The sequence below is a fragment of the Nansenia antarctica genome (assembly GCF_963989245.1).
Source record: "Nansenia antarctica genome assembly, chromosome: 11".
Classification (NCBI taxonomy): domain Eukaryota; kingdom Metazoa; phylum Chordata; class Actinopteri; order Argentiniformes; family Microstomatidae; genus Nansenia; species Nansenia antarctica.
In genome coordinates this window covers 10,898,667-10,911,166 of record NC_137681.1, presented here as the reverse complement: position 1 = coordinate 10,911,166, position 12,500 = coordinate 10,898,667, and the positions used below count along the sequence as shown (strand labels likewise).

Below are 12,500 nucleotides of genomic sequence, written 5' to 3'. Positions count from 1 at the left end.
CCAGAACCAACACCTTGGGTGGGTGTAGGGGGGTGTGTGGAGGGGGGTGTGTGGAGGGAGTGGGGGGGGGGGGGGGGATAGGGGGGTAGCCGTAGCAAGGTCGTCGAGGAGGGGGTGGTTGGCGGTGGCTATGGGCAGCGCTAAACCGATAAACAGGGTATATGGACCTACTGTTGTAAGTACAAATATGACATGATATGTTCAGACACGCTCCCGGAATATCAACAATTCAGAAAAATACACGTCTTAACTTTTGATTGGGTGGGCAAGACGCATGTTTGGCTGAGACCTTGCTGTTGTGCGGAAGCCTAGCGTGTGAGAGCTTATAACACTGTACTGAGCTCTCTGCAGAGAAGGTGCCGGAATTAGCTGGTTTTTGGGTTTGACAGTCTGGAGTGTGTGTGAGGCTCTGGTGGTTGTGTGTGTGCGTTAGTAAGGCAGTTGTAGTGAGGCTCCACGCCTTGTAGCTGTGTGGCGGTTTAGAGTGTGTGAGGTTTCAGTGTGTATGCTGCTGTAGCGATTACATAAGGGAAAGTGGTATAATGCAGCGAGGATGGACGAGGGCAGATGGGTCGAGAGACTGTGTTGTTGTGTTGCGGCAGTCTGAGGTCTGAGGCTCCGGTATGTAGTGCTGGAATAACTGTTACAGAGTATGAGAGGGAGTGTGTAGGCCGGGTGTGTGTCCTACTGAGTTTTATAGTAACACAGGTGTGTGTGATACCGTTCCTCATTCCGTTCCATGCATTACAATGAGCCTGTCCTCTGATTTTTACCTCCACCTGCCTCCCCTGATTGAGAGACCATAATATAACATTTTATATAACAACAATACATTTTCAAGCCTGCAAACTGTGACACTTTAAAATAATGTGAAAAAATACTTTCTGTGCAATATGACAACCCTAGTTGACTATCTGTGCAGTATAGTACAGTGGATTGTGTACATAGCCTTTATTGATGTAAACCAGCTCCTTACCTTCTTGTGATTTTATGCATCTATGCTTTTTCTAAAATGTGTTTTCTTTTTCCTTTCCTAAACACCAGGGGAGCCTCCCCTCCTAAATTTCGTTGTTTGGTACCTGTACTGTAGCAATGACAAATAAAGTCCATTCCATTCCATTCCATTCCATATAATATCACAATGTTATTGTTGTGTGTGATTAGTGAGGCAGTGTAATCTGAGCCTTGTGTCCTACTGAGCTCTCTATCTGAGTCAAAGTGCTGGAATCAGCTGAGACCTTGTAGTGTGTGGCAGTCTGGAGTGTGATGCTATAGCGTGTACTACAGGGGAGGCTGGTGGAGGTAGAAATCCATGCATGGAATCCATTCCAGGCGTTCCAATGAACCTGTCCCGTTACAATGGATTTCTGTCTCCACCAGCCTCCCCTGGTGTCCTACTCTAGTGGGCTATCTAGTCTAGAGTTGTCCTGCGGCCGTAAATCAGGACGGCTACCAGACATGGTTATAGAGTCATGAAACTGCATGACTTACTACCGGCGTGACAGGCAGCCGCAACACACTATGTCACTGCTCATATATACCAGAACCTGAACATGATGGACATGTCAATCGATACAAAGCCATTATCGTCATGCAGCCATAAGCTAAGCTCAGCTCTCGTTAGGCTCCCAGCATTTGATGTTGTGAGCGGACGAACCCTCGTCATGAGGAGAGATTAGGAGGCTGCGACGCCAATGTGTCAAATCCCTCCAGGGGGAGGCTGGTGGTGGTAGAAAAATCGGAGGACGGGCTCATTGTAAATGCATGGAATGGAATGCGGAATGGTTTGAATACATGGAACAGAATGAGGGATGGTATCAAACACATAGGATAGAATGAGGAATGGTATCAAAAGCCACGCGTGATACCATTCCTCATTCCATTCCACGCCTTACAATGAGCCTGTCCTTTTTTTTCTACCTCCACCAGCCTCCCCTGATCCGGGCCCATCTTGGCAATAAGCACCCTGGTCGTCAGTCCCTTTGTACCACGGTCCTCGCTCTGTGACATCGTCTAGCACCTCTCATCCTTTTGGTGCAGTGTGATTTTATAATGGGATGCAGCATAGCAGCTAGCTTAGCTAGCTGTCTTCCACATTAACCAATGCTTTATTTGCATGACAATGAGACTTTCTGTCGCTAAAGGAGAAGTCATATATATCTCTCTCTCTCTCTCTTTCTCTCTCTCTCTCTCCCTCTCTCTCTCTGTCTGCCTCCCTCTTTCTCTGTCTGCCTCTCCCTCTCTCCTTCCCCCCCTTTGTCTCTCTGCCTCCCTCTGTCTCCCCAACCCCCACCCCCCTCCCCTCCCCTCCCTCCTTCTCCTCTCTAAGTGACTACATCATTAAGGAGAAGACCGTTCTCCTACAGAAGAAAGACAATGAAGGCTTCGGCTTTGTGCTTCGGGGAGCCAAAGGTGAGCGAACACTTCTCTTCTCGATTCTCTAAAATCCCTATGTTTCCAAAGTTTCCTTTTTCTTTTTCACTCTCCCCTTAGTTCCTCTCTCAGCTCTTCCTCACCCCTTTGTCTCTCCTCTCTCCATCCCTCTTTCCACTTTCAAAGTCTTATTCCCTTCTCTTCTCTTTTCCAGTCTCTCACTCATCCTCTATTTCTCACTCTCTCTCACTCACCCTTCTTCCCTTCAGTCCATCTTCTCTCTCCATCCATCACTTTCAAAGTGCTTGCTCTCTTCTCTCCTCTAATTATTCCCCCTCTTTCTTCTCCTCTCCAGCTCAGACTCCTATAGAGGAGTTCACTCCCACCCCTGCATTCCCTGCGCTGCAGTACCTGGAGTCAGTGGATGAGGGGGGCGTGGCCTGGAGAGTTGGTTTGAGGATGGGGGACTTCCTCATTGAGGTATGGAACATTGGTCTCCAGTCCCAGATTACCCCCTAGTCCAGTCCCAGATTACCCCCTAGTCCAGTCCCAGATTACCCCCTAGTCCAGTGCCAGATTAACCCTGCCTATGGAACACTGGGCTCCAGTCCCAGATTAACCCTACCTATAAAACACTGGGCTCTAGTCCCAGATTAGCCCATAGTCCAATCATTTCAGATCTTCACAGATGCTAGACAAGATTAGATTAAATTAAATTCAGCATTATTGCCATTGCATAGTACAAGTACTATGGTGTCTGTTGTGCAACATTGAATGACCTGACGTGTGTGTGTGTGTGTGTGTGTGTGTGTGTGTGTGTGTGTGTGTGTGTGTGTGCATGCATGCGTGCGTGTGTGTATGGGTATGTGTGTGTGTCTGTACCTGTGTGTGTGTGTGTGTGTGTGTGTGTGTGTGTGTGTACGTGTGTGTATGTGTGTGTATGTGTGTGTACGTGTGTATGTGTGTGTGTGTGTGTGTGTGCATGTGTGTGTGTGTGTGTGTGTGTGTGTGTGAGTGTGTGTGTGTGTGTGTGTGTGTGTGTGTGTACGTGCGGTGTGCACGTGTCTCTCCCAGGTGAATGGTCTGAACGTGGTGAAGGTGGGCCACAGACAGGTGGTCAACATGATCAGACAGGGGGGCAACAGCCTCATGGTCAAGGTTGTCATGGTAGCACGCAACCCAGAGATGGAGGACACCACCAGGAAGAAAGGTTATCTTCCTTTATTTTTCAGCGACCCTGAATGCAATATATTGCGTACCATACGTCACTACAAAGCTAGATCTGTGGTCTCCTGGGCATATGATGTTTCCTGTGTGATACAGTTCCTGTATACAGTATTCATACAATAATACACTTCATTATACTGAACATTTCAGAGTATTTCTCCAGAATAGTTCTGTTGATTCATTGATTCGTTGATTGATTCAGTTTATCGCCATAATATATATATATGGATATATAAATGACAATCAAGCAGATTCTGATTCAGTCTTTGTAACACGGTAATGTTATGACATGTTTATAACACAGTAATAACCAGTTATGTCATATTCATAACACAGTAATAAACAGTAAGACTGTGTTTTCCTGTTTCTTTTATTAGTCACCCAGCAGGCCAAGCGACTGACCCCTCCAGCCATCGCCATGCGCTCTAAGTCTATGACCTCCGAGCTGGAAGACATGGGTAAGACAACAACGAAGGAGGGATGGAAGAGAGGGAAGGAATAAAAAGAGCAGAGAGAGAGAGGGACTAAAGGAATGGTTGAGTCTAAAATCCTGACCCATGAAAGAAAATGTTAATTTAAAACATACATGAATTATTAAGCGAGTTGGTGCAGTGAGCTTTCGGAAATTATCGGGTAGGTGTGACTTCTTTATTTAATTAACTATTGGTTTAACGAGAGCTGTCCTCTCTTGAGCGGATTTCTGAATGTTTGCTCTGTACAGTAAAGTCACCTATATTGTAGTCTCACTGGCCAGGCCCCAAAACTTGAACCAGCTCATCCATGTAAGCCTAGTCAAGTGAGACTAACTGTCTTTATAGAAACTACCAGGGGAGGCTGGTGGAGATCGAAATCGGAGGACGGGCTCATTGTTATGCCTGGAACGTCATGAGGAATGGTATCAAAGGAATGAGAAATGGTATCAAACATGTGTCTTTGATACCATCCTCATTCCATTTCATGCATTACAATGAGTCCGTCCTCCCATTCCTACCACCTCCAGCTTCCCCTGCTAATGTTCCACTCTAAAGTCCCCCTGTGGAACTAGGAAACATGGGAACTCACGTACCGTTGAGATCTCAGAGTTTCAGAGGAGCACTTGAATGAACCATTATAGTGGTAGATTAGACAAATCATCGACATTCTTAATCTCTTGTTTATCATATGTTTGTTTGTTTGTTTGTTTGTTTGTTTGCTTGTTTGTTTGTTTGTCTGTCTGTTTGTTTTGTCCCTTGCTCAACCTGACGCACCAACAGTGGAGAAAGGTGGGAAAATCATTGACTTGTTTGATGATTTCATTATCATCGTTGTTTTCCTCCTCCTCATCATCATCATCTTCATCACCACACCAACATCATCATCATCTTTGTTTAAAGTATGTATCTCCTCATTATCATCTCTCTATGTGCTATACCAGGGGAGGCTGGTGGAGGCAGAAATCGGAGGCCAGGCCCATTGTAATGCGTGGAACGAAATGAGGAACGATCTCAATACTCACACGTGTTTGATCCCATTCCCCATCCCGTTCCAAGCACTACAATGAGTCCGTCCTCCAATTTCTACCTCCACCAGCCTCCCCTGTGCCATACAGATGGCTATAGATATAGGCCGACCTAATTATCTGTTCCTCTAATTATCTCTCTCTAATTATGTGTGTTCTACTACAGCCTCTCCGTGGAAGAAGAAAGCAGGTGACTATCTCCCTTCCTCTCTTCTCTATCTCTCCCTCCATCTGCCCCAGGACCTCATTAAACATGAGGCTGGTTTGATCCTTGCATGAATCCTCTCCCTCTGTGTCTGTAGAGTACGAGTCTTCTCAGGTCCCTGACAAGAAGAGGACTGTCTATCAGATGGCGCTCAGTAAGTTAGAGTTGAACACCCGACCTTTCCGGAGTTAGAGTTGACCCCCTCTCTCTCTCTTCTCTCACTCACTCCCTCTCTCTACCCCTCTTGTACCCCCCCCCCCCCCACCTCTCTCCTTACACCCTCCTCCGCCCCCCGCCCCCCTCCCTAGATAAACTGGATGAGATCCTGGCTGCGGCCCAGCAGTCCATCAGCACGTCAGATGGCCAGGGTCAGAGAGGCCACGGAGGCAAGAGAGACAGGGGCAAGAGCATCGCTCCCAATGAGGTACAGTAGAGAACCACAATGAGGTACAGTACAGAACCACAACAGGAGTGTCCACTGAATGACACAGAGCTATGGACATGACAGAGAGTGTGGCTACACTGTTCCAAAGTCCACACTCGAATGAATGAATGAATGAATGAATGAATGAATGAATGGTCTTTATTGTCATTGCTACAGTACAAAGTCCACACTCGCACCACCAATCGAAATGAAGCAGTGCATTGGCCATGCATTGTGAATGGTATGCGACAGTAGTGTGTGATATTGGAATGTAGCATCGTAGCATTTAGCGCTGTTTGGTTGAGGAAATACATTCACACATTCATTATCGCTGCGAAAGAAACATTGTGTTATCTTTAAACCCTAGCTTTAAAATCCGCAGTTGGATGAATTTGGGCTCATTCTTTTGTTCCCAGACATACAGTAGCATAGCTCTTTTGAGAATAATTGCTTTATCTATATCACCCTAAATCACTATTACTGCCAGTGTCATGCTCTTTTATTAGTCATGTATATGAGTAAACACTTCCCTCCTCCCTTTCTCTCTCCCTTCTCTCTCTCTCTCTCTCTCTCTCTCTCTCTCTCTCTCTCTCTCCCTCTCTCTCTCTCTCTCTCTCTCTCCCTCTCTCTCTCCCTCTCTCTCTCTCTCCCTCTCTCTCATCACCTGAAGCCTACCTATGACCAGTCAGCGGCTGGTATGATGGCTCCAGGGTCAGGACCAGGATTTGGGTACAACCACGCCCAGTTTCCCGCAGGACACGGCGGTCCCCAACACGGAGCCATGCTGCGGCAGAAATCTATTGGTAAGGACACTGACGTCCAGAAGACCTTCAAAGAACATACTCAGGGGAGGCTTCCATGCGATGAGCCTGTCCTCAGATTTCTATCCACCAGCCTCTCCTAAGCTTGTAAAGTCAAGGGGAGGAAATAGGTGTGAATAGCTGCGGCATCGGGCTACAATGCACCTGACCTTCGTTAATGTAATGTGTCAGTGTTTCCATTGTATCTGTCTGTTTCTATGAAATGAGAGTTGAAATAGGTCAAGGAGAGCTTGCTGTTAGCAAACCACTGGCTTTTACTGCTCGTTCTTTGATCAGTGATTTTTGATGGTTTCCTATAGATAGATAGAGAGAGAGATAGAGAGATAGAGAGATAGAGAGATAGAGAGATGGAAAGATAGATAGATAATCCCAGTGTTTCTGTGTCCCTATGCAGGTGTGACGGAGGAGGAGAGGGGGTACCTCCACACCCCAGCTATGAAACTGGCTCGTAGCCTGTCGGTCCCTGGACCCGAAGAGGACATCCCCCCACCCCCCAACATCGTCGCCCCAGAGCCCCCCCCACCCCCCGCTGGCCCCCACCCTGGACGCCGAGGGGAACAGGCGATGCAAGCCCACACCTCCCAAGCCCACACCTACCAGCTCCATTCCCAGCAGGTAGCCCTGGCCAACCAGACGGCCTGGGAGAGGGGGGGCCCCGGTCCCGGCCCCGGTCCCGGCGGGGGGATGAACCAGCACGGCATGGCCCCCACCCTCCGGAGAGGGGCGGGGCACTACGCGGGAGAGCCTGAGGTGTCGAGGAGAGGAGGGGGCAAAATGGGAGGGTTGAGGAGGGGCTACAGTAGTGCCACTCCACCCACGAGCGCTACCCCAAAGCAGCAGCAGCAGCAGCAGCAGCCCCCCCTGCAGCACCACCCACACCCAGGCACGCGGGAGAGGGGTGGGGGGGTGGCCGGCAGGGGGGCCGGGGTTGGGGGGGGCAGGAGAGGGGGGAGGGGTGCTCTGATGAAGCAAAACAGGGTGGAGGATGGTCTGAAGCACCACCGCGGCGGGGGCCAGGGGCAGGGGGGGGTGAAGAGCTCGGCGGCCAAGGAGAAGAGCTCCATCGCCATCCCCACCATCATCGTCAAGGCCCCCTCCACCAGCAGCAGCGGCCGAAGCAGCCAGGCAAGCAGCATGGAGGCTGAACCCCCACCCGACATGGACGACCCCGACCCCCTCGCCTCCCCCTCCGCCACCCCCGACCCCACCCCCCCCATCACCATCACCGCCCCTGGCCTGCCCTCCCCTGTGGCCCCCCCACCCCCCCAGCCCCCGGGCTCTGTCACCAACATGTCCCCGTCCCCTGGCGGGATCCCCTCTCTGCCACCCCAACACAACGTAGAGAACGTGGACTTCAACACCAACCCACCACAGCCACAGTTCGGGACGGCGTTCGTCGGAGCGGCGCGGCGAGACCGGGAACGCTTCCGGGACATGCGTAGGAAGAGCGCCTCCTTCTTCCTGGAGGACATCCAGGGGGAGGAGGAAGGAGGAGAAGGAGGAGGAGGAGGTGGTGGAGGGGGGGGGAGGCCCCTGCCCCAGACCCACCCCCAACCCCACCACCACCACCACCACCACCACTACCAGGGCTCCCAGATGGAGGTCCCCACCCCCCGGCTCCGGCCGTCCAAGTCCATCGACGAGGGCATGTTCTCTGGGGAGAACTACGCCCACTACGCCAGCAGCATGCCCCCGGCTTTCGGCCTGCCAGAGTACTCCTCCCCTGTGCCGGTTCTGGGCCAGGACGGCCAGCCCAGGTCGGCCACCTCCAATTACGGCACCAGCCAGCCCACCGCCACCACCTTCATCCACCCGCTGACAGGGAAAGTTCTAGACCCGTCGTCCCCCCTGGGGCTGGCCCTGGCCGCCAGGGAGCGCGCTCTGAAAGACGATCGACGGACGCGCAGGGAGGAGAGGCACTTCGGACGTCAGATGTCCAGCGTGGGGGCGTTCCCCAGCTACGGACCCGTCTCCAGCCACACCTCCCCCGCGCCCTCGCTGTTCCCCACGCCGACGGGGTCCGGCTACCCCTCCCCCATCCCCCTCCAGCTCACCTCCCCCACCGCCACCGCCTCAACCGCCTCCCTCAGCCGCCCGCAGTCGCCACGGATACTACGCCTGGGCGGGGGAGGCGGAGGGTTGGGGGGGGGAGGAGGAGGAGGAGATAGAGCGGAGAGGGAGAGGGAGAGGGAGCGGGAGAGGGAGAGGGAGCGGGAGAGGGAGAGGGAGAAGGAGGCGGGAGCCCGAGAAGGTCTCAGAGTGCGTTTCTCCGAGGACAGGTCCAACCAGTACCAGGCGCAGTATTACCAACAACAACCGCAGCCGAGTCCCAGAGATAGAGACAGAGAGAGGGAGGGCGTGTACGACATCAGACCGGCCCCGCACATCCTGCAGCCCTCCGGCCCGCCCTCCCAGCCCGCCCCCCGCAGACCCTCCTTCCTGCAGATGGAGAGCAGCCCTAATGCTGCCTACATCCCCCAGTACACCCTCCCCGCTGGCCCCGCCCACACCACTCCCGGGGGAGAGGGGGGAGGAGAGGGGCTAGGGCTCATGGTCCTGCCCCCGCCCGCCCCCTCCATAGACGTGGACGATGAGTTTGTGTTCGAGGACCCCCTGCCCCCTCCTTTACAGTTCGCCAATGGAGGCAGAGGAGAGCCAGAGAGAGAAGGGCAGAGAGACGTGCAGAGGTATCCTCAGCAACAACAACAACAACAACAACAACAACACCAACACCAACACCCACCACAACAACACCCACCACAACAACACCCACACCCACACCCAACACAACAACACCCACACCCACACCCACACCCACACCCACTCCAACAACAACAACAACAACAGCACCCACCCCAACAACAACAACAACACCCACACCCAACACAACAACACCCACACGCACCACAACAACAGCAACAACATCAACAACAACAACAACAACAGCACCCACCCCAACAACAACAACAGCACCCACTCCAACAACAACAACAACAGCACCCACCCCAACAACAACAACAACAACAACATCATCCACCCCAACAACACCCCCACGCACACCCGCCCCACCAACACCAACACCAACACCAACACCCCTCCTCTGCTGTGGTGCCCCCCCCACCGCCCCCTCTCCCCTCACCCAAGGTCCCCCTGACAGGCTACCCCCTCCCCTCCCCCCAGGCGGGCGACTCAGCTGCCTCCAGTCTCACTTCGTATGACAGCGAGGTCGCCAACCTCACCCAATCAGCTCCCTCCCCCACCCTCCCCTCCCCCCAGATCTTCCCCTCGGCCTCCTCCAACACCGTCACCACCAATGCCCCTGCCCCCTCCCTCCACAGACCCCAGCCCGTGTCCCACCCCCAGCCCCACCCGTACTACAGCGGGGGGCCCGCTAACCCGTCGATGGACGCCCCCCCTCCAAGCATCACCCTGGCCCAGGACCGGGGCGCCGCCACCCTCACCACCACAGTGAGCTACGCCACCACCATGACCGCCACGTCTGCTGCTACCACCACCACCGCCTCTGCAGAGTGCCCCGATTACAGCCTAGCTACGACTGCTCCCGCGCCCGGGCAGGGCGTCACCTCGGCGGGCAAGCCTGGTGGAGAACACCACCCCCATCCCCGCATGTCCTCCTCCGTGGTGAAGGCCGGAGACTGGCAGGACACCGTGGTGGATTCTGGGATAGAGGAGCTGGACAGCCACAGCAGCAGTGACCACCATCTGGATAAACTGGGGAGGGGGGAGAGAGTGGGAGGAGGAGGAGGAGAAGAAGTGGGGGGAGAGGGGGAAAGGGAGGAGAGAGGAGGGGAGGAGCCCCCGGATCCCTACATGACCTACACAGGTGGGCAGGCGTTCGAAACGCACCACAACGCCAGACCGGCCAACCCACCATCGTATCCAAAAACACCACACTACAAAGAGGTCAGCGGTGGGGAGGGGGGGAGGGAGTCGATAGCGCTGCGGCGTCAGAGCAGCAGCAACCCCCCCTCCCTGCAGCTCCAAAGACAGCCCCACCAAGAGGAGGAGGCCAGGAGAGACGGAGCAGGAGGAGGAGGAGGAGGAGGAGGAGATGAGAGCAGGCGCAAACCCAGCAGATCCAAAATGGAGGACAGCTTTGGCTCCACCCTGGCTGCCTGTCTGGAGAGGCCCAACACCCTGGAGGCCCGGTCCCTGGTCTGGGGGGAGGGAGACGACCCTGGGCTGGGGCTGGAGCGGGGTGGGGGTGGGCAGAGAGGGGGGGTGTCGTTGGAGGGGCGCAGGGTGCACTCCCCTCTGTCAGGGGTCAAGGCCAGCATCATCAACGAGCTGAGCTCCAAATTACAGCAGATGGGCAATAAGAGCATGGAGGAATGGCACAGCCCCAGGTCACCGACAATGCACACAAGGTGTGTGTGTGTGTGTGTGTGTGTGTGTGTGTGTGTTTGTGTGTCTGTGTGCCTATTTCTCACATTTTCTCACATTTTGGGGTCACCGCCAATGCACGTGTGTGTGTGTGTGTGTGTGTGTGTGTGTGTGTGTGTGTGTGTCTGTGTGTGTGTGCGTGTGTGTGTGTGTGTGTGTGTGTGTGTGTGTGTGTGTGTGTCTGTGTGTGTGTGTTTGTGTCCGCGTGCCTATTTCTCTCATTTTTTCACATTTTGCCTATTTGCATTGCATACAGTTGTGCACGGCACATTTCCACATTGTGTGGAAAATACAATTTTCTCTATTCTATTGTATTGTATTATATTGTAGTCCGGTCTAGTGTAGTCGATGATTGCCTCTCCTACTGAGCCCTGTGTGCAGTCCATTGACCCTGACCTCTCTCCGTCTCCTCCAGATATTCTGCGGACTACTCGTTCCAGAGCCCCCCGATGGGCCGCTCCACCTCCCCCTTACCCACCTCCTCCCCCCAGCACCGCCAACACGTCCTCAACCTCACCGCCACCCCCTCGGTCTCCCCCTCCTCCCAGCCCCCGCCCCAGTCTACCTGGTCCCGCTCTGCCCGTTCACCCTCCCCCCAGATGCCCACCTCCCCTGTCCACTCCCACCCCCCCACCTCCCCCACCTACTCCCCCTACCCCACCTCGCCCAAGCACCGCTCCAAGTACCGCACCAAGACCTTTGACTTTGTGAGTCAGCCCAGTCCAGAGCTGAGGTCGGCAGTCTCCCGCCGTCGAGCCCCCAGCCCCCTCATCTACTCCACGGACCGCCCCAAACCAGGCCCCCCTAGACCCTCCTCCCTCCCCATCCTCCCCAGCACCCCCGTCTACAACTTGCTCTTCGACTACCCCGGCCCCCTCACCCCCCCCTCGCCCAGCCACCCTCTAGGAGACCCCTACACCCCTAACACCCCCCCTCTCTTTGCCCAGTCAGGTGCCCCCCCCCCCAGCGTTCTCCTGGTCTCCCGCTCTCTCTCCCCCACGCAGTTCATCTCGGGCGCCTCCTCCCCCTGTATGCACATGCCCCCCACCCCGCCCTGCCTCAGCTACCCCCACCTCACCCCCCCTCCCCCGGCCAAGCCCTTCGCCATCAAGCCCCTGTCCTATTGGACCAAGTACGACGTCGCTGATTGGCTGTCCTACCTGAACCTCGGGGAGCACAAGGAGCGTTTCCTAGACAACGAGATTGACGGGTCGCACCTGCCCTCGCTGACCAAGGACGACTTCCTGGATCTGGGCGTGTCACGGGTCGGTCACCGCATGAACATCGAGAGAGCGCTGAAGAGACTGGCGGACAGGTGAGGGAGGGAGGAGAGGAACGGACAGACCAGAGGAACGAACAAGTACACAAAGAGGCTAACATGTCGGTCAACCCGGGGGGGGGGGGGGGCAGTTGGACCTGGAGATGAGTGGAATAAAAAGAAAAAAAGGAACGGATGGATGGAGAAGGAAAGACAAGCCTCTTTCCTTCATTCCCTGCAAGAAAGCTGAGTCCATCCCCTTCTAGGAGTACAACAACTATCATTAGAAA

General features: G+C 54.4%; 1 protein-coding gene across 1 annotated transcript in view; it reads left to right on the top strand.

The window, feature by feature from the left end:
- LOC308167790 (SH3 and multiple ankyrin repeat domains protein 1-like) overlaps nucleotides 1-12,271 on the top strand; it is a gene marked incomplete at both ends in the record, with an annotated part of 29,287 nt that extends 17,016 nt beyond the window's left edge. Inside the window, 12 exon segments of the mRNA XM_080542268.1 lie at nucleotides 2,330-2,412; nucleotides 2,729-2,853; nucleotides 3,448-3,583; nucleotides 3,978-4,058; nucleotides 5,265-5,288; nucleotides 5,401-5,457; nucleotides 5,612-5,727; nucleotides 6,413-6,530; nucleotides 6,943-8,726; nucleotides 8,763-9,227; nucleotides 9,609-10,936; nucleotides 11,368-12,271. Of these exon segments, the coding sequence (XP_080398394.1) occupies nucleotides 2,330-2,412; nucleotides 2,729-2,853; nucleotides 3,448-3,583; nucleotides 3,978-4,058; nucleotides 5,265-5,288; nucleotides 5,401-5,457; nucleotides 5,612-5,727; nucleotides 6,413-6,530; nucleotides 6,943-8,726; nucleotides 8,763-9,227; nucleotides 9,609-10,936; nucleotides 11,368-12,271 (5,221 nt within the window).
- Nucleotides 12,272-12,500: the final 229 nt, after the last annotated feature.